The sequence below is a fragment of the Spermophilus citellus genome, assembly GCF_964194105.1.
Source record: "Spermophilus citellus genome assembly, chromosome: 6".
Classification (NCBI taxonomy): domain Eukaryota; kingdom Metazoa; phylum Chordata; class Mammalia; order Rodentia; family Sciuridae; genus Spermophilus; species Spermophilus citellus.
In genome coordinates this window covers 111,192,182-111,212,767 of record NC_138187.1, presented here as the reverse complement: position 1 = coordinate 111,212,767, position 20,586 = coordinate 111,192,182, and the positions used below count along the sequence as shown (strand labels likewise).

Genomic DNA, 20,586 nt, shown 5'->3' with positions numbered 1-20,586 from the left:
GAGACGCTGGCAACTGCAGAAACTCACATTTAATGCCATCTGAAGAGGCTGACAGGAGGCTCTGCTCCCTTCAGCTGGAGAGTGAGGACTCAAAGACACCCAACCCTGACTCCACAGCTGGACTCTGGAGGCAAGTGGGCTGAGACTGGACAGAGAAGGGGAGAGCCAAAGCCCCTGTGGGGACTGCTACCTGCTCAGGTCTGCCTGAGACTCCCAAGGGGTGCCTCTCAGCCCTGCCTCTTGCAGGGAGGTGCCCTGAATCTTTCTAGCAAATATAACAGCAAGGGGCCTGGGCAGCAGCTCAGGGACAGGAGAGTCTTCTTAGACACTTCTCAGGACACTGAAGAGGAAAGAAGGAAGGATGAGGTTTCCAAGGGCCCCTTCCTTGCTGCCTATGAACCAGCCAGGTTCCCTAACTGCCACCTCACTAGCTGGTTCCTGTCTGGGCTTCTCTGTGTTGGGCAGGGCTGAGTTAAGTGGCCATTTCTCACAGGACTGACTGCTGGACAGGGCTAGAAGCCACCCCAACTCCAAGGCCTAAACTCCCTACATGGCCACCCCACCTGTACCTCAGGCTGAGAAATAGGCCAATGGTTCCAAATGTCTGTCCCTGGGGCTGAAGGTAGCATCTTGGGCCTGAGCCAGGCAAAGCTTGCAACCCCTAAGGGGTTCTGAGAACAGTCAGGAGCCCTGAGCCTGTCCTGGAACACCCTGTCCTGAGTGTAAGCAGCAGGGGTTGAGGGAGGGAAACAGCATCGTTTTCTACTCAGGGGCCTGGACTTGTCCATCAAAGGTCCCTGCTATATATGCTACCCTCCTGTTAGTCACTTGGCAGGTAGCTGGGTATCCAAGTGACTACTGCTATATCCCAGGGCTTGTGTTCAAGTAACCCTTCTTTTACTTAATAATGTTAAGCCGGATGCTGGTGGGGCCCCCATCACCCCACTGTGAACTGAGCACCCCAGGCAGCCTTGGGTCATGTCTTGCTGGTCTCACCTTGATGCCCTCTATCCTGAAGCCGAGGGTGGCAGTGGAGCTGATGGTCTCCCTCCATTGCATGTACCGCGGCTTGGTCACAGCCCGCTGGGCTTTCTCCTCCTCGGTCGGAGCCTCAGGGTCTACCTCGATCATCTTCTGGTACATGTCCTTTCGCAGGCTGGGCTTCTTCCGGGCCTTGGTGAGCTCCTCTTCCAGGTATGTCCTGCATGGAAGGTGAGACTGCGTGAAGCCTAGGCCTGGACCACAGCTCACCTGCCACTCCTCTGGCTGCCTATGTAAAGACTCTGAGCAGCCCATACCTTGTCCAAGGGCCACAGTCAGTCTGGCAGCCCCTGAAATGAGGCACATTCATCATCCAGGATGAGCCAAGTACAGCTTGGGCTGATCCGAGGGGAAAGGGGTGGACTTGCTGGATCAGAGCACCTCCATGCCAGGACCACCCTGAAGACCTGGCAAGCTGTAGGAGCTCCATGTGAGACCCCCACAGGGCCCAGCAGAAGGAGGAAGAAGGAAGCAGAGCAGCTGGGTGGACTGTCCAGCTCCTCTAGCTAGGATGCTGGTGGGAGAGGCAACTGATGGCAGGGTCCACTCAGGACCCCTGGGGTGCCCCCCTGGCTGCCTGGAACTCTCCCATAAAGTGAAGGCTTCAGAAGCCAGGACCTGTGTTGATTGGAGAACTCATTCTGTCCTCCACATCCCCATTCCCAGGCAGCCTGCAAGGTTGAGTCTGCCTTTAAGTCTCTGGCTCTTTCTAAAAGGGGGAAATATTTCTAGGCACAAAGGACAGACCAGAGGTGGCCTATGAAGGGGCCAAAATGCTGGTTGGAGAAACCCATATTCCATAGGAAAGATCTGGATTTCTTAGCTTCTGCTCTGTCCCAGAAACCTGCTTGGTGACCCCTCCGCATCCCTGAGCCCAGAAAGCCTGAGAAAATGTATCCCACTAAATTGTTTCATGCTGGATCAACTAGCAAAGGTCACTAATGGAGGTGACAGGGGCAGATAGCACAGGTTTTAAGTGGCCCAAGGCTGAATCACTGGTCTTGGGCTGTGGGGACATGTTCCATGCTCCAGAACATATTGCCAAACTTCCATCACCACTCTAAACTGGAGTGGGGGGTCACTCACTCTTCCCCATATCCTCCTTTAAAGTTCCCTTGTCCCCCCACAACAGGTTCAGATTCTGCCCAAGATCCTTAAAGAGGCTGAAATCAGCAGTGTTCGTTGCAGGCTAGGGAAGTGGTCTCCCCTTCCCCCCTGCGTGGGTGAGAGCTGCCCTCAGAGGTGCCCCTCCTTCCCAGTCCCCTACTCTTCTCTTCTTGTCTGTCCCCCAGGCCTTGTTCCAACACTTCCCAACACAGGGTCTCTAGGCTGCTGGTAAGGAACCCATAACAGAATGAATGAAAATCTACATCTTACAGATGATAGGTTTCTGAAACCACCTTATCAATTGATATCGCACTGAAAATAAAGAAAACTAAATCTCCAAGTCTTTGGAGGAGCTGTCCATGGGTACCACACATGGAAGCCTCATAGACAGAGACATCTGGTGTTTGGGAATGTCCAGTGGACATTTCCTCTGGTCAATTGCTCAGGGACAATGCAATTGCTGTGGCCCACACAGCACCTGAGATGGATGTGACCTGCCAAGATATCAATCAACTGCAAGACAGCAAGAAGCAAGACTCCACCCTTGAAACCTTAACCCTGTCTTTGATGTACCCCCTTAAATAAACCACCGGAGCCATCTTTCCTTTGTCCAGTTTCAGAACCCATGTGGACTAGATCTATCAAGGGCTTCGCCTTTTGTAAATATATTTCTGAGTATTTGTGTTCTGTTATTCACTAATTATTTAAGATTTTAAATTTTAGGGTAGCTTACACCCTCCTGGGCAGGAAGAAACCCTGATAATACGCTGGCCTCTGATATATGAACTTGGACCTACTCATTCAGAGAGATGATGAAAACTGTAAAGGGGAAGTCATTAGCTTTGGGTTGGGCACTTCCATGCATGTGCAAGCATGTACATACATATATGTGTCCTTGTACATCACATGCAAAGCCAAGTCAATGACAACAGGCTGTCCTTGAATTTGTAGGTACTGTGTGGCTGGGACAGGGGGCAGCCAGGTTGGGTCAAGGGTTCCAAATGCTCCTTAGGGCCTTGTACAGGCCTGCAGGATGGGTGGGTGGGTGGCTGCACTTCTGCAAAGGGCTCTCAGTAGCTCTTTAAACAGGAAGTAGCCTTTAGTAGTGTTGAATCCCTGGTCACATGGACCTTTCTCCAAAAAGGGACCCTGCAGCTCCATCTGTACAGAGTTGCCACACCCCAGAAGAGGAAGGAGCCTAGGAGGAGATGCCCCCAAGAGTAGCCAGTTGGATAGTGGGACTGTGGGTCCACTGAAAGGTGAGCCTCCCTGCACCCACTCACCTCCACCCCAGAGGGAAGATCAGAGCTCCATCTCATACAGAGGAGCAGAAACCTACTCACCCAATGGCTGGACTCTGGGAGAGGAAGTGACCCAAGACTAGGTAAAAGAAGGAAGGCAGCTCCCATGGGGAGCCAACAGGTGGCAGACCAAAGTCACCCACAGCTTTTCAAGGGCAGAGTGCTGGAAACCCAACTCCAGTCTCCCCCTCTGTCCCTTGTTGCAAATGACAGGAAGATACTACCAACTCTCCACAAAGAACAGCCCCCACAGCATTTTGAACATATGCCCATGTGAAACTGAGGACCAAAGAAGCTCCAAGTATAAGACACTTTCAGCACCTGCATGGCCTCTTCCTGAGCAACACCCACCTCCTGCCCTCCAGCCCCGCCATGGTGTAGCTGGGCTTGCTGATGGGCCTTCCTACCACTTCAGTAACATGTCCCTAGTATTCTGAAGCCCAGTGTTTAAGATGGCCCCAGGCTCCAGCTTCTCTCTGGGAAGGATGAGCCATACTCTAGGGATGACCAATGGGTGTTGGTCTTAGGACAGACTCTGAGGCCAAGGTTTTTGGATCAAAGTATTTGGGAGGCCACATTCCACTTTCCAAATGTAGCTAGACTAGCACACTAAGAAGATCCCACGGAACCTGGGTCCGTGGCAGGCACCAGGCTGCAGATAAGGTCTGTCATGGCATGACGGATGGCCCTGGTGATACCCAGGGTGCAATGGGAGAGATGCTGTCGAGTCAGGGGATGGGGGCAGCCTGGGCTGGGAGATGGGTCTCCTGTCCCCTGAAGTCTCTCAGGGAGCAGAGAGGCACACAGAGAAGTCTGGCCTTGGAATTAGCTGCAGCAGGAAGCTCTGGGGCTTCTGTCTTCCAGGAATAACTAGCCCCAAATTCATCACTCGGGGTACACTTATTTGGGCATCCAAGTGAACACTAAATAGAATATTTTCCATGTGTTCATGCAGCAACTTGAAAAGCCCCTTCCCTGCAAGTAGGCTGAGCCCTCTGCTGTTTGGGTTGGAAGGAATGATTGTACCTCCCTTGAGAAAGCACATCCTGGTGTGCCAGGGAAGGGTCTTCCAGGGACAAAATAAGACTCTGGAAAAGAGGAGCAGCCATGTGGTAGCTAGAGGGATATTTTGCCCACCCCCCATGCCCAGCTCCCTGTGGGCTGGAGATATTGAGGGCCTTGGATAGTGGTAGGGGGTGACCAGGCACAGAGTAGAAAAAAATAAAGAGGCCTGTACTTCTCCATGTCCCTGTCCCTGCCCTGGGGGGCAAGGGCAAGGGAGCACCAGGCAGCCAGCTGGCAGGGTCTGATTTTAGGACACAACTCCCAAGAGAAGCAAGGAGAAAGAACAAGAAACCTGGCTGGCTTGGCCTACTTCTCTCCTGGCCTCTGTCTCTCTCTCACACACACCCCTCTTTCTCAATCTCCTCATAGAAGAAGTAGACCATTCAAAGCAGACACAGGCTTCAGCTCTGAACTTGGCCTCTCTTGGGAGTGGCATGGAGGAGCTCATGTCTGGCATCCAGTCTGGGCATCAGCAGCCAAGGCCAGGCTCTCCAGGGTGAGCACATGGTGCTGAACACCTCCTGCGCTGATAGACTCAGGGGGTTACACCAGTCTCCCAGGAGAAGAAGGAGCCATGAGGGGGGTTCTTGGGTTGGAATGGCCAAAGTTTGAGAGGAAATAAGAAAACCCTGCAGCCAAACCAGTGGCTCAGGACTGCCCTGGTCTCAGGCCTCCTGCTCTGTTCTCCGCCCTGCCTCCTCCTGCCCCTTTTCCTGTCTCCTCTTCCTGCCTGGGTTATCTCCCAGCTTATCTCCTTGGACAGAAGGCAGGCTGAGCCTGGGCCCTGTAGTTGGGAATCTGGAGGACAGGGCGTGCCAATTATGCCCACAAGTCCAATGACCCTTCCAGTCTAGGGAAGGTCAGACCCCTGAAGCACCCTACTCAGGGCTGAGGCCATCTGTAGGCTGATCCACAATGGGGACCTACCTCTCAAGCTCCTGGGCTCCCTCCCTAGTCATACTCACAGTGGACACACGATTTTTGTTGTTTTGTTTTTTGGCAGACCAACATGTTTGCCAGCCAGTTCTCTCTACTCCTCTCTATTCCTGAGCCCCCTGCAGCTTGTATAACAGGAGGTCACCATCTTCCTACCTCCCTACTTGATATTCCCTCACCGCCCCCCCACCCAGGAGCCATCCCACCTGTCAGAGGGCAGCTTTATCTGCCCCTCCCTGGGGGGCTTGGCATCCAGCCAGGGCCTCTTTCTGGCTCCTGCTATTGGTGCGTGCTTCAGGTCAGCTCACCAGAGTGGGGAAGGAGGTGTCATGACAAAACCAGGGTCCCTATGCCTTCTACACATAAAGGGAGTGGACTTTGGGGTGGGAGAGGTTATAGTTGGTCAAGCAGCCCCCATGGCCTGTCCTAGCACACATGAGATCTCTGAGACACCCTAAATGCTGCCAGGTATCTGCTGCGTGGCCAGATGTGGTGTTGGGGTAAATACTCCTGCAGCAAGGAGTCTGGCCCACCTGATGCCCATCTTGCAGTCCATCACGCAAGGAGAGTCAAAGTCAGCCAGCAGGTCGTCCATCTGGTTGTAGCGCTCCCCATCCTTCACCACGTCCCCGTGGTAGGCAGGCACAAAGGGCCTCAGCACATCAGCCATCAGTCGATCCAGGCAGCGTTGCTCCGACTCACAGTGCTTCTTTAGGATCCGGCCATTGGCAGCCTCCTTGAAACTCCCTGCAGAGCAAATGGGAGGAGGCCCTTGGTCCCCAGATATAGCCCACAGAGGTACCCTCCACTCAGAGGACAGCTCCTCCATCATAGCACCTGGGTCTCCCTGGGATGCTGCAGTACTGGTTAAGCCTGGGGTTAAAGACAAGTGCTTTAAGGGGAATGGGATGAGACCCAGTTCCCCCACTCACCAAATGCAACCCTGGACTGGCTCTCCAGCTTCCCTGACCTCAACCTCCTCATCTGAGATGGATACTACCAGTGCTCACAACTGGAGGGTTAGCAGGGCTACAGGAGAGATCTCTTCACTTCATGGTATTATTATTAGTGTCCCCATCCTCATGGTCAACCTGCTTCTCCAACATGAAGGTGTCTCCCAGTCTCAGTAGAGGAAAATCCCTGAGAAGACAGGATCTGGTGCCGGGACAAGGGAGAGACAGTGAGCTGAGAAGTAGAGGTCTAAGGTCTGGGTTACCTGGGCAGAGTTCCTGCCAAGCCACTCCTCTGGGTAAGTACTTACAAAGCGTGTCCATTCCTGTGCCTGACTTTGGTTGGGCCAATGTGGTTGAGGAACTTAAAGTCAGCCCATGTGCTGGCCCAAAAGAATCTGCAGGCCAATGAAGCCTAAATCTACTAAAATGACCCCAGAGGACAGTGCATGCCAAAGGGTCCCCAGAGGACTAGATGATCCTGGGGACTTTGGTGTCAGATGTTCCCTTCTTCTGTCGCTGATGGGTGGAATAAAGATCACACTCTAGCCAGGCTCCCTAGCCACTTCCACCTGATGTTGGCAAGCTGTGGTTGTGGGGTGACCTGTCCATATCTTCCACAGCTTCCAGCTCCTTTAGGGCAGAGACTACATGTCCATGAAAGTCGTAACCCCTAGCACCACAGTGATGCAAACAAACAACAGGAGCTCAGTGAATTGGTTAGCTCCGTCTCTTTATCCAGTGGTGTCCCAGCTATAAAGACTGGCGACTTCATCTGTTTTACTGAGTAAAATTGGAAGAGAGACTGAAAGAGAAAGAGAGAGACTGGAAGATGTTAGAGACAGAGAGAGGGACAGAGAAAGGGAGGAGGCAAGGGACAGGGTGGCATGGATTCTACAGAGGTCAGTTGTCCATGCTCATTCGCAAGGCAGTGTCAAAGTCACATCTGTCACTGTTGTGGCTGTACTTGCAGACGAGAAAGTCTCTTGGAGAGGAAGCTGTTCTGATGCTTCGATCTCCAGGAGCCTCAGGGCCAGGCCCTCCCCTCCCACAGCCCATGGGTGGCTTCCCACACACAGAGCAAGTCCAGGAGAGTCTCGTCTACCTGCGTGTCCCGCCAGCTGGATCCAGGGATACTTCTTCTTGAAGGACATGACAAAGGGAGACCAGTGCACCATGTTTTTTATTTTTCTCCATGATTTGCTCTAGAAACAAGCAAACAAAAAGTTCTACATTAGATGTATGAAATATGATATGTCAAGAGCTTTGTAATGTTGTGAACAACCAATAAAAAAAAAAAAAAAGCTAGACCCAGAAAGGGACTTTGAGGTTATCTTTGATTTCTAAGACTGGGGAAAGCATGATCCATAAATGTTCACTGCTAATTCTTGGCACAAATGGGAATTAAAACTTAGATTTTAAAAATAAAAAAAAAAAGTTCTACATTAGAAAGACAGCCACAACTTTCTGGTTAGGATGTAAATCACTGGGGCCACAAGGCAGGAGTGCCACGACCACAGCACAGGTGCCCTTGGGACACTTCAAGTACCTTCCTGGTGTCATCCAAATGGTGCAGTCACATGTGGCATTGTCTCATTTTATAAATAGGCTTAGCAAGATGCTCAGGGGGTCTCCAGGGATGAGGGTCAGGGATAGGTGACGGAGGAAGGCAAAGTGCTCCTAATCCAGTGCTCCCCTTTTCGGATCCTTCCCCAGGATGTGCCCTTCTTTGTGGTCCCTCTCAGGGCCTCGGTTTCCTCTGCTGTCTAGTGAGAGACAGACAGCTGGTCCACCAGGCTTCTGGGATGAATGGGCACCAGAACTCTGGAAAACGACCTCCCTCATGCCAAGTGCGATGCTCCTCTGAGGATGATTCAGCAGGCCACTGTCACCCAGCTGCAGTGTTGCACTGCACATTCAGTTTGCAGATGTGGTAGCAACAGAGGTAGCTCCTGCCTACAAGTGGTTTGAAGAAAGACTTTAAAAGGAATTTAAAGGGACAGCACTTCCCACCCATGACCTCAGTGTCCAAGGAGGTGAAAAGTCCACAGCTCTCTCCTTTACTTTCTTCTTAGGACGTTTCTTAAGTCAAAATGGCCAGAAACATCAGTGGAGGAGGGGGTGTCCTTTGGACAGAAAGGAGAACTAAGGTTTATTGAGCACCTTATTTTATTTTTACCACAAGCATACAGGAAGTTATTAATATTTCCATTTGTCCCTGAGCTTCCAAGTCATAAGAGAGAAAATTGGGATTTAAATTAGTCTCATCTTGGAACCAATCTAGGTGCCCTTCAACAGATAATGGATAAAGAAAATGTGGCATATATACATAATGAAATATTATTCAGGCATACAAAAGAATGACTTTATAACTTTTGCTGGTAAATAAATGGATCGGGAGACTATCATGCTAAGTGACATAAACCAATCCCAAAAAAAACAAAGGTTGAATGTTCTCTCTAATATGCAGATGCTGACTCACAACAAGGGGCAGGCATAGAAGTTCAGTGGATTAGACAAAGGGGAATAAAGGGAAGGAAGAAGGGATGGAAACAGGAAAGAGAGTAGAATGAATTGGATATAACTTTCTTCTGCTCATATATGATACATGACCGTAACTCCATATCACGTACAACCACAAGAATGAGATCCTAATTAGAATAAGTTATACTCCAAGTATGTATGTATTCATGTATATTTAAAAAGAACAAATAAATAAATTAACCTCATCTATATAGCTCCTTACCAAAAAAAAATCCCTTTCGCTCCAGAAAGAAATATGTCCACAGCAGGGGAAACAATCCTTATGTTAACTTTAAAAAGAATGGATCAAATGTCCCCCCAAACACTCCAGCTCAAAAGGGAGGGAAAGAACCTGTAATAGGAAGCATTTCAAGGTCCTGAGAAAGTGAGTCCCTGACCAGCCAAATCAGAGAGCAAAAGTCACAACAAACAAGGCTCTGAGCTGGGAAAAACAAGGAACTGTGCAGAAGAGGGAGATGATGGGTGGGGGGACCTCTCCTTTCCCAGTCCCCAAAAGCACCCGTGGAGGAAGTGGAGGCTGAGGAATCTCAAGGTGAAATCAGCCTCCTTTGTGTTTCTCTTTGGTGAGACTGCTCAGTCATCGCTGCTCTGTCATCAAGTTTTCAAGTGAAAATCTGTTGAAGGAGAGGAAGTCTTCCCCACTGAACCTGGTAACTTCCATCCCCTTCCCAGAAACTTCCACCCTGCCACCAAGACTGACTGGGTTCTTAAGTGAGGGCAGCACAGTGCAAGGCCATGTGACAAAGGGCCGGCCTCTGCTGACAAGGATGTTTTTCCTAGATGGTTCTGATGGAGATGGCCAAAGAAGGCTGGGAAGGCTGCTGCACTTCTTATCTAAGCTCCCAGAAGGCTGCGTAAACAATCAGGCAGACAATGGGTGAGGGCAACAATGGAGGGGCAGAATTACACAAGGAGAACCAAGCAGGAGCTCAGTCAGCGCTCTCAGAGGCCATTAAGGTAGGTCCAAAGGAAAAATGCACAGGCCCTCACCACCTGCTGGGCACATCCCTGCAGCAGACAAGGGTCTGACAGGCTGTGGGCTGCAAGGAGGAAGAGGAAAATGTGGTCCCCCGGGTGCTCCCTATCCCAGGCCCTTCCCCAGCAAGGAATAGCTAAACTCCACAACCTTCCTTCACGGCCCTTCTCAGGGCCTCTGTTTCCTTTAGAAAGCTGGTCCACCAGGCTCCTGGGACTGATGGACATGCTAAGGACCCTGGAAAATTATCTCCCTCATGCAACAAGGCAAAACCAGAAAAGAAGGATCTTGTGTGGGGAGTCCTCATGGGGGTCACAGGTAATTTGGGGAAAGACTCAAGAGACAGAAGGAGACAACTCCAGCAAGACAGACCTGAAGCAGTTGGCTCCAGATCAAGCAGGCACAGAAGCTGGGAAGTGGAGGGAGCACAAGCAGGGGAGGAAGTTGTAGATGCCCCATGGAGAAACTGGGACTGGAGAGTGAGGGATGGGTATGGGAAGGCAGCCAGGACCCCGCAGTTAGGACCCTGGCCTTCCTCACTGATGGCCCTTGAACAAGTCCCTGACCCTTTTCTTGTCTGTTAAATGGGAGTAATGCATAGACCCTTTTCTCCCAGGAGATGGAGCTATTAGAAGACTGCATGGGCTCAGGGGTATTTGTGGAGAAGCCTTTAGGTCTCTGTGTTCAAGGAAGGGACACAGGGGTCTCTGAAGATACCCTGGAAGCAATCATTCTGGGCTAAACAGAGATATTGTCATAGGAACTGGAGAATAAAGACAACAGAGCCTCTGACTGGTTCAGACCCATGCTGTTGGTAAGAAGCTTCCTGCAGTCCCATAAGGACACCAGGCATAGTGAGCCTATGACCCCAGGAGGCTAGAGGGAATCATGCTGGACAAGAGAGCAGGACATGGGCTCAGCAGAGGCACTGGAAGCTGTGAAACCTCTCCTTCCCCAATATTTCTTCCAAGGCTAAAGACCAGCGGTCCAAAACAGAAAGAGGGGTACTCCAGGGAGGGGAGCCCCTGTCAAGGTCAGCGTGTTCAAGGGCCTCCCAATACTCCTGAGCTCTGAGGAGGTGGGGCAGCCTTCCAATTGATTTCCCTTTTCCCATACCTCCTCCCTCCATTTGGAAGTATTTCTTCACCATGAGAATGGGCAGAAACTCTCAAGAGTCTGGCCATCCCAAGGCTGCTCCGCCTGGACAAAGGCTGTGGAATATTCCACTGGCGAGGAATGCCATGCCTCTGCCCTCGAGACTCCTGCCCTCTTCCTGGCAGCAGCATGCAGGGGTTTTCCCGGGGGGTGGGGGGGTGGGGGGCGACTGTTAAATAGCAGCACCCAGGCAGTGGCCAAGTTGCTGCCAAGCATTAAGCAGAAAAAGTTCTTTCCAGATCCAGGGCCAGGGTAGGGAGAGGAAGGCTGCAGGGTGAAACATACCCTCCTGCCCTAGCTCTGAGGGGTGGAGAAAAATAAAAGGATGAGAGGACATGACAGGATCATTCCCTTCTGATGGTCCTGAGACCATAGCATCCAGCTCAGAAGTCAGACCTACTTCTGGTAGAAGCTGCTTTCCAGGTAGTGGGTGAGGGCAGATTAGGCAGATGGTCTTGCCTCCAAGCCCTATGCTGCTGAAGGAAGCCACAGTCCTCAGAAATGGATTTCAGGCCTCTTCCCCTGGCTAAGACAGGTGGCGAGGCAAGAAGGAAGACAGCCAGACAACCTGGAGGAATCTCATCCAGGGGAACATAGTGCTGTCAGTCCTGGCCCTCCTCCAGGGTAGATTCTCAACAGCAGACTCCATGGTTTTCTAGTCTGAAACCAGATTATAGACCCAGGCTTCTGGTTTCTGAAGCTGAGCAACCAGCAACATCAAAGCGACCTTCAAATGCCTCCAACATGGTGGTCTGGCAAAGAGTACCTGGGTACCTACTGATTTCACTGGCTTGGCTCCTCCATCACCTCCCAACCTTCGGGGGCATCCTCCGAGGACCCTTCCCAGAATGCCCCAACAGCTCCATTGGCATGCCCAGTCCCCACTGGCATACTGGGCTGCAGGATCCTCCTAATGTGAATCTGAGGCCATTAACTAGCTGACTGACCAGATCTACTGGGTCATGTTGCTGGCTGGCATGCAGTTCCGGGATCTACCTATCCAATGAGTAAATGCGTGGTCTTCCTAAGTCTGCTGAGCATTGCAGTGCAGGGGGACTCACTGCTGGCTGGCATAGCTCTGTCATCTCACTGGGAGATAAAAGAGCTCATTTCCATAGATTCGCAGATGAATCCTCCAACCCCACAGCCAGCACAGGGACTGGTGTGTGCATCTGTAACTACTGTTATTTGCCATGGTCTGGCTATGTGAAAGGCACTGGGCCAGGGGCACATGACCTTGTTCTGCCCTTCACAACAACCTGATAATTGATAGGGGAGCATTTTCTCCATTTTACCTCTGGCCCTAGGCTCAGAATTGCCCAGAGCCCTTAAGAACCCAGGGTAGAAATGATCTTTCCTCTAGTGGGACTGCCCTAGCCCAGGCCGAGCCCAAGGGAGGAAGTCTAGACAGGGTCTCCAATTCCACGTGGCTATGCAGACCAAATTCCAAACCTCCCAATGAGGTTGGTGGTCCCTGGGGATATGCCATCCTCTAGCTGATTCTCCCAGTCAGGCATCCCCAGTTGTGCTACAGGGAAACACTGTCTTAAACAAATAAGAAGGCCACCTGGCATAACCTCCACATCTGGCCTTTGTCTTCCATAACACAGGTAAAAGAGAAATGGTGGGGAGCAGGAAGCGAGGGAAGGGAAGCAAGGACCCAAAGCCACGGGCTGTGGGGAAGAAAGGACCTCGGGCCATCCACTTATGTGTGCTTTAGCCATTATCAGGATCAGCCACGTGATATTCAGGTCCAGCTCAAAATGAGTATGAAGAGCCCCTTGTCCAAAATGTAACAAGAGTGTCCAGATGGGAAGGGCAGGGTGTTAACCATGTGTGGGGCCCTTTGACAGGCCTTCTGCACTGCATGGCTCTCAAGCATGCCCAGGATGCTGTCCTGACTCCCAAGGGGGTGTGGGAGGAGCTTTGAAAAAAAATGGTCCCATTGTTTGGTGGTGGCAGGTGACCCTGGGTCTTCATGTCTCAGTGTCCTGACTTGTGTACTTTGACAGTGATCAGAAGCTCCTCAATGCTGGGGGAAGGGGGAGAGCTCAAGGCTAGGTGCCTTCAGATCTCCTTGTGGGGCTCAGAGCAGCCTCCTGAAAAAACCTAGCAGGAGAGATGAGGAGAGTGGCAAGTCCTCAGCTTTCCGACTCATTCATCTCCTGCATGTTCTTATTCCTGGGCTGCTGGGGTATGTCTGAGCCACTCAGTGGACACCCCTCCAGTGCCCCCTCAGGAGGACTAACCACTCAGGGCCAGCACTCTCTTATCCTCAGTTGGACCCACATGCCCTCGGGTTCTGCTTCTATCTCCTAGCTACTTCCTGCCCCTCCAAACAACATGGCAATTCTCAATGCAATCTGTGTGTGTGTGGGGGGGGGCAGGAAGGTTAGGGGTGCACACTCCTCTGTTGTGAGGACTAAAAGATGCTTAGCAGCCCCAGCGGGTCCCATCCCCTATCCATACTTGGAAATATCTGCAGTCCACTAAACTTGAACTCTTTCAGGCCTGTGAGGTTTTGCAGGCAACTAACTTCTGGTTCCATACACCCCTTCCCACCCTAGCCTCAGACTCCTAAAGGTGTTGCCATTAAGGATTTTTACAAGAGTGGCTGCAGATTGCACAGGATTTAGCTAACCCTGTGAGTACTTATAAGCTATTGCACGTGTGTGCACACGCGTGTGTTACTGGGGAATTAAATCTAGGACATGTTAGCAAGCACATGCTAGCAAGCACTCTATCTCTGACCTACATCCCCAGCCCTCCCTGTGTGTATTTAAAAACTCAGCTCAGAAAACTTTCTCTCTGATTTAACTTTACTTTCTGGGTTTTTCCAACTCGCCCTCAATACAGCTCCATCTCAGTTCTGGGTTTTGTTTTTTGTACCAAGGATTGAACCCAGGACTACTCAACCACTCAGCCACATCCCCAGCCACTTTTCATTTTTTTACAGTCTCACTAAATTGCTGCTGCTGGCCTTGAACTTGTGATCATCCTGCCTCAGACTCCTGAGCTGCTGGGATTATAGGCATCCGCCACTATGCCTGGTCCAATTCTGGGTTTCTGAGTGACACCATTACCCAGCCAGGCCTAGAGGTTGAGACAAATCTTAACCAGCTAGGAGGAGGGAGACCAAACCCAACCCTCTGGGAACCTGATCAGAGGCACCTGGAGAGCATTACATTTCCAGGCAGGTGTGGGCTTTACTCTATTTCTTACCAGAGTCCCTGTCATTCTTCTCCCAACAGCTGCAGCAGGCCTCCTGTTCCAAGTCTACCCTGAGGCAGGCTGCCCCTCCTCCAGTTACCCTTCTGACCAGCTTTGATGGGCCCACGGCTGGTTCACCACCCTGTAAACTAGGACCCCTCTCTCCCTCCAGCAGATTCTGTCCAAAATCCTCTGCCTCTGAGCTAAAAAGGCAGCCCATAGCCCTAGAACTCATTTCTAGAAGGCGGCATGATAAAGCAGAGCACAATTCCAGTTTGGGGGTTAGAATGAATCTCTGCTCTACCAACTCCCTCTGCAGCTGGGCCCAGACTCGAGCATCCTCATCTTTAAACTGGGCATCCATATAGAGAGAACTCAAGGAGGCAGTAACCATACACAGGTGCTCTGCATGTGGTGGTGGATGGGCAGACCAATGCATTAGGCATTTAAATGTGACTTCTTTGCATGTGCAGACTCAGATCCTCGTGCATACACACACAGCAAATAGTTACCCTAGCTCTATTGTTTTTGGAGTTACAAAATACAGAGCTATTTCCCTTTTCTGATATTTGACAGATTTCCCCATCATCTCTTTTACTATAAGTATATGGAAATTCTTCCTTTATAATTTTCTGTTCACTTTGTTTTTGACTTCTGTGTATTTTATTATTTTTAATGCAATACTTTTTCCTCCAAGGCACAGTGAATTGGCAAGAGTCCAGTGGGGCCCATATTGCCAGATGGCAATCAGATAAGCTAACTGTGTGATTAATTGATTAAAAGCTTCTCCTCCAATGAGAAGCAGCTCCAGAACTCTCACAGGGTGGCTTTAGCCCTCTGAATCTATGACTCCAGGAGAATCTGAGCTGGTGTGAGCCCAGCTATGTCGATATCAGTTTCTGGTTCAGAAGGTCAAAGAAGTTGCAAAAAGGAGAGAGAATGAATTCCCAAACCACTCATTTCAGGTGTACAGAACACTGCTAAGCACCACTAAAGAGCAGTGTTCTTAGGGTCAATAGTCAGAGTTTTCAAATTTCATTTTATAAGGGGGGATTATGACCATTTTTAGCCCCTGTCCCAACTGACTCATTCCTCCAATTTGCTACTTTTTCCTCCAGCACTTCCCTTTTTATTTAAATAATTTGATAACTCTGCTAACTTCTATTTTTAGATAATTATAAAGAAAGAATTTCCATCTACTTATAGTAAAAGAGATGATGGGGAAATCTGTCAAATATCAGAAAAGGGAAATAATCTCTGTATTCTGTGACTCCAAAACAACACAGCTAGGGTAACTCTTTGCTGTGTGTGTATGCACGAGGATCTGAGTCTGCACATGCAAATAAGTCACATTTAAATGCCTAATGCATTTCTGGGTATTGTGGTAGCATCTTATGGACACCTTATAGCACTGATAGCATTATTTCCATTTTGTTAATTATGAAACACATTCAGAGACATTAAGTAACTTGCCTCAGGTCACACAGCTTCCAAGTTTTATGCCATTTAATTCTGAGGATTTTTGTTTCAGCAAATAGAAGACTGGGCCTCTGATGTTTCTCCTGTTTCTCCATCTACCTGTCTCTACTCCATTTATAAAATAGTGTCACACAACACACCTATAATCCCAGGACTTAGGAGGCTGAGGCAGGAAGATTGAAAGTTCGAGGTCAGCCTGCACTTATTGAGACTCTGCCTCCAAATAAAAATAAAAAGGGCTGGAAATGCAGCTCAGGGGTAGAGCACCCCTTGGCTCAATCTGTAGTACCAATAAATAAATAAATAAATAAATAAATAAATAAATAAATAAATAAATAAATAAATAAATAAATAAATAAATAAAACAAAATCACACATAAACAGCAAGTGCTTTGTCACAAGAGTGACCTTTCAGATGGGGAAGGCCTGAATAAAGACCTGCCTTCCCCTCTTCCAAGTCTGTTCCCAGAAGGTCCTGGCGGACACAGGCTTTAGGGAAGGCACATTTGACAAAGCGCTAAAAGCAGAGGAGGGAGAGTCCGTTCCATGTCAAAGCTCCTGTTCTGCTCTTGCAAAAGTCTAAGTGAAAGTCATTTGAGTTTTCCATGTTTGGAAAAAAAATGCTTTTTTTCTTCCTCCTTCTTCTTTTGGTCTTTCTAAAAAAGCAGTTAGGGTTTCCCGAGTGATCAGTGCGGCCTTCACAAGGGAAAGGCCTGCTGCTTCTCCCAGGCTGCAGCGGCCAACTTTGTTCTTTGTGCTCTCCCCTGGCAGAGCCTGCAGTGACGCAGGGTGCGAGCCCAGGCAGGTAGGGCCCTGGGCTCAACAGCTCCCTCCTGAGCCCAACAGCTCCCTCCTGGGCCCTGGGCAGAAACCTGGAGGCGGCCCAATGCAAAACTTGCTCTGCCAAAAAGGAGCCCTGAGCTGAGAGGAGGAAGGCCGGGCCTTTCAAACCAAGACACTGAAGATTGGAAAAATAAAGCCCAGGGACTTGGCAGGGCAGGTAGCTCCAGCTAAAAATAAAATCTAGATTTAAGACTAACCGCCTTCCTCCATTAGCAAACAAGAATCCCCTGAAAACCAACTGCAAAAATGCTGTGTGAAGAAGACTTTAGTCTATGTTTTATTTTATTCCCTCCCTGACCCAGCCCTCTCACCATGTTCCCACATCCAGGTGGCCCAGAGCTTCTCCAGAGCTGCCCACCCAGCTGGAACCTCTTCTCACCTCTCCTTTTCAGCCACACCAGTGTAGGGGGAATTACGCCACAAGCTGCAGCTGGGCTTGTACAGGTTGAGGATAGTTTTCTAAAATGCTTGGGACCAGGAGTGTTTCAGATTTTGGAAAATATGCAAACATATAATGAGATCTCTTGGGGATGGGATCCAAGTCTAAACATGAAATTCACTTCTGTTTCATATATACCTTGTACATACAGCCTGAAGGTAATTTTATACAAATTTTTAGTGCACCTGTGTTTTGACTGCAAATGCCATGTGAAGTCAGGTGTGGAGTTTCCATTTGTGGCATCATCTAGGTGTTCAAAAGTTTTTCCATTTTAGAGCATTTCGGATTTGAGATTTTTGGATTAGGGATGTTCATTCTACACCTCCTTTAAAAATCAGTGCTGGTCTGGGGCAGGAAAACAAGGATGGTGGGTATTAGATCAACCCTTGCAGGCCAGGATGCCCTGGTTACCACAGGCATGAGAGGCATGTACTGGCTTTGTGTCCTCTTGGGGTGAGTGTTCTGTCTTCTCCACTCCTAGCAAACCATTAGGGCCACCGTACTTGGGTGTGCGGTGTGCGGAACTGGTCAAGCAGGAGGTGTAAGCTCTGGATGCAATGTTCAAGCCCCTGCTAACTCTTACTGAGGGTCACCTCCTGGCTCAGTTCACTCCTAGCAGCATATTCTGGTAACATCCAGGAAAATCCTAAGTGTCTGCCCAGCTATTCTCTCCTGATTAGTTATTTTCTTCCTGTTACAACTCACAGTTCAGTTTCTAGACCATGGGTAGCACCCAAACTGGCACCTTGAGGGTCCTTCCACCTGGTCACTCTCCCTCCTCCATCATCGTCCCAGGAGGCCGTCTTAGACCCAGGAGGCAAGGACAGGGCTGCCCGTGTAGAGTCTCATCTGAGTTCCCTGAATACTTAGGAGCAGGAAGAAGCAGGATTCCACCAGGGCCACAGGACCAACCTCAGATACCTCCCTGCACTCACTAGGCACCCTCAGCTCTCAGGTACCTCTGAGATCCAGCAGAGGAGGCCATCTTTTTGTCCCACATCTGTCTACCTCCAGGTCCCTGCTCTGCAGTGTGCTCTGCCCTGCCTGCCCACTGTCCCTTCTCCTTTCTGTGCATCCACATCCTACCTCTCCTTCCACAGATCCCTCTGGAATTTGCAAATTTGCCCTGCCTTCTCGGTGAAGCCTCTTTTGGGGTGTTCCAGCCCCACAGCATTCCTGGGATCCTCCCCACAGCTCTACCCTTGAGTGCAAGTGATTCTTATGTACCACACGTCATGCCTGTCAGTGGTGGGAATGCTCCTGGAGGACTGGGAATCTGTCCTAACCCTTTGGTATATCCCTAAGCTGGATTCCCAGTAAATCTGCAATACTCCTAAGAAAATTCTTCAGGGTCCAACAGACAGTAAGGGCTCAAGCCTAGAAGAGAAAACATACCCAAACCAATGTTCACCCTGCTGTACCCTCATCTGTTCACACCTGGATTTTTCCAGAGACACCTCCAGATATCAGGAAGGGCTTGCATATGCAAACTTCCTGTTCTGTCTGCCTGGGGTTGTCTCCATGTGCCCCACAGTTTGGCAACCTGGCTGGCCCCACACACAAGAGGATCTGGAGAATCACCTTTCACTCAGTTTAGTTCACCTTGCTTTTCCCCTTGCTCTGGGATGTCCTTGCTGGTGGGTAACATCCACAGCCAGGACACAGGGGACACCAGCAAAGAAGGCTCTTCCACTAGAGACTCTTTCAGATTCACCCTCCATCCCTTGTCCTCATTTTCCAGGAGCTGGCATCAAAGGGGGCTGTAGTCTTGCCAAACCAGTCTTTTTTTGGTTATCCAAGAATCGAGGTGTCCTTCACCCAAAATGGAAATGTTCCTAACCCTCCCCACCAGACAGGGCCCAGAAAATGTTCCATCTCTGGTGAGAAGGTCACTAGCTTGGCTCTTCCCTCCTCCTCCCTCTTGGAGTCCATCCTCTTAAGAACTAAAAATAATGGAGGGCGAGAGGACAGAGGGGAATCTGAGAATGATGTGGAGCCCTAGGAAATGCCTTGGTCCACACAGAGACCAGTATGGCTCCCACACCAGGAGGCCATCCGGGTGGGAACCAACAATAGGCGGAAATAGGGAGCAGCAGAGGAGAGGGCCGGGAAGGGAGCCCGAGGGTGGGCAGACTCTCACACCACACTTCCTAATGGATAAAGCCCAGAGGACACAGAGTCTCAGCCTTTCCTCTGGGAAAGGGCCCCTGGGGCTCTGCCCAGCAGCTGAGGGCCACCCCTGCAACATGCACCAGCTCCCCCTTCCCCCTCCCCCACCATCGCCCTTCACCTCTTCCACTCCTCCCCAGAGATTTTATTTTTATTTTGGTAAATGCAAAAAACAAGCCTGAGTTACATAGGGTGGAAATCTACTGAGGGCTTTCACTGGCAACAGACAATCAAGGCTAAAGTTATGGAATGCTAAGCACCCCAGAGTTTCTTCTGGGCCAATCCCTCAAAAGGACCAGTCAGGATGTGAGACCTCAACCCCACCCCAACACCTTGGGAGGGCTTTGCTGGCCTGGGGAGCTAGAGCCACTTAATCCCTCCTTCTCAGCCCCTGCAGGAGTGAAGCAGAGCCAGAGTACATGGGCTGTTCTGGTAACAGTGGTGACAGCTGATAAGCATTATAAGCCAATCACAACCAGACACAGTGTTAAGTATTTGATATGCATTGTGTAAGTACAATAATAAAAGTGCCTCAACCTACCATAGAACTGTTCTCATTATCCCATTTTACAGAAGGGGACACTGTGGCAAAAAGAAAATTCATCCAAGGTTCTATGGACAGTACATCTAAACTGTGATCTGAATCTAGGCAGACTGGTTCCAGGGTCCAAGCTCTGTGTCACCTGCTTGACTACCTCATTTCTTGCCATTTGTAATAAGTAACTTTATAGCCAGATTAAACTCAAGTTTAGATCCTGTTATTCCTGGCCAGTGGTATTAGGCAGGTTACCAAACTTCTCTAAGCTTCGGTTCCTCCTTATCTGCCAAGTGGGAATACCACCTATCCTGCAGAGATGCTTTCAGGATTAAATAAAACTAAGTGTTGTGCCGGCTACAGGAGCGCTCAACCTCTCACTTGAACAATCTGGTCTCTGAGCTCTCAAGGGCAACAGCGCAGGTAGGATGAGACCTAGGGGATGCAGCTCCAGACTTTCAGTGGATATTAGCAGTGAGGCCAGACTACCTCCTCCTCTATCTCATCCCCAGCCTTTGAATCCCACCTTTCTGGGAGGAAAGTTGAGGGCAAAGGCCACAGCTGACAGGAAGTGGGTCCTTCCTAACAGTCTATTCCCTAACAAAAGCAGACTCCTCCCTTAATTAAGCAAGGTCTTTCTGAAACTTCAAAACACCCAGGAGCCACTGTTTGTTTAATACCTGGGATTGAACCCAAGGGCACTTAACCACTGAACCCCATCCCCAGCCCTTTTTAAATTTTTTTTTTTTTTTTTTAATTTTGAGACAGGGTCTTGCTAGGTTGCTTACAGCCTCATTAAACTGCCGAGGCTGGCTTCAAACCTGCGATCCTCCTGA

The 20,586-nt window shown here is 49.9% G+C and overlaps 1 protein-coding gene across 4 annotated transcripts in view; it reads right to left on the bottom strand.

Annotated features, from left to right (window-relative positions):
- Positions 1-20,586, bottom strand: part of ITPKB (inositol-trisphosphate 3-kinase B) — a 103,632-nt gene that overhangs the window by 8,220 nt on the left and 74,826 nt on the right. For all 4 annotated transcript variants that reach the window (XM_081296990.1, XM_081296993.1, XM_081296992.1 and 1 more), the window contains exons 3-5: positions 7,506-7,605; positions 5,984-6,197; positions 997-1,201 (exon numbers count right to left, since the gene is read on the bottom strand). In XM_081296990.1, the coding sequence (XP_081153116.1) occupies positions 997-1,201; positions 5,984-6,197; positions 7,506-7,605 (519 nt within the window). The remainder of the gene's footprint in view (positions 1-996; positions 1,202-5,983; positions 6,198-7,505; positions 7,606-20,586) is intronic.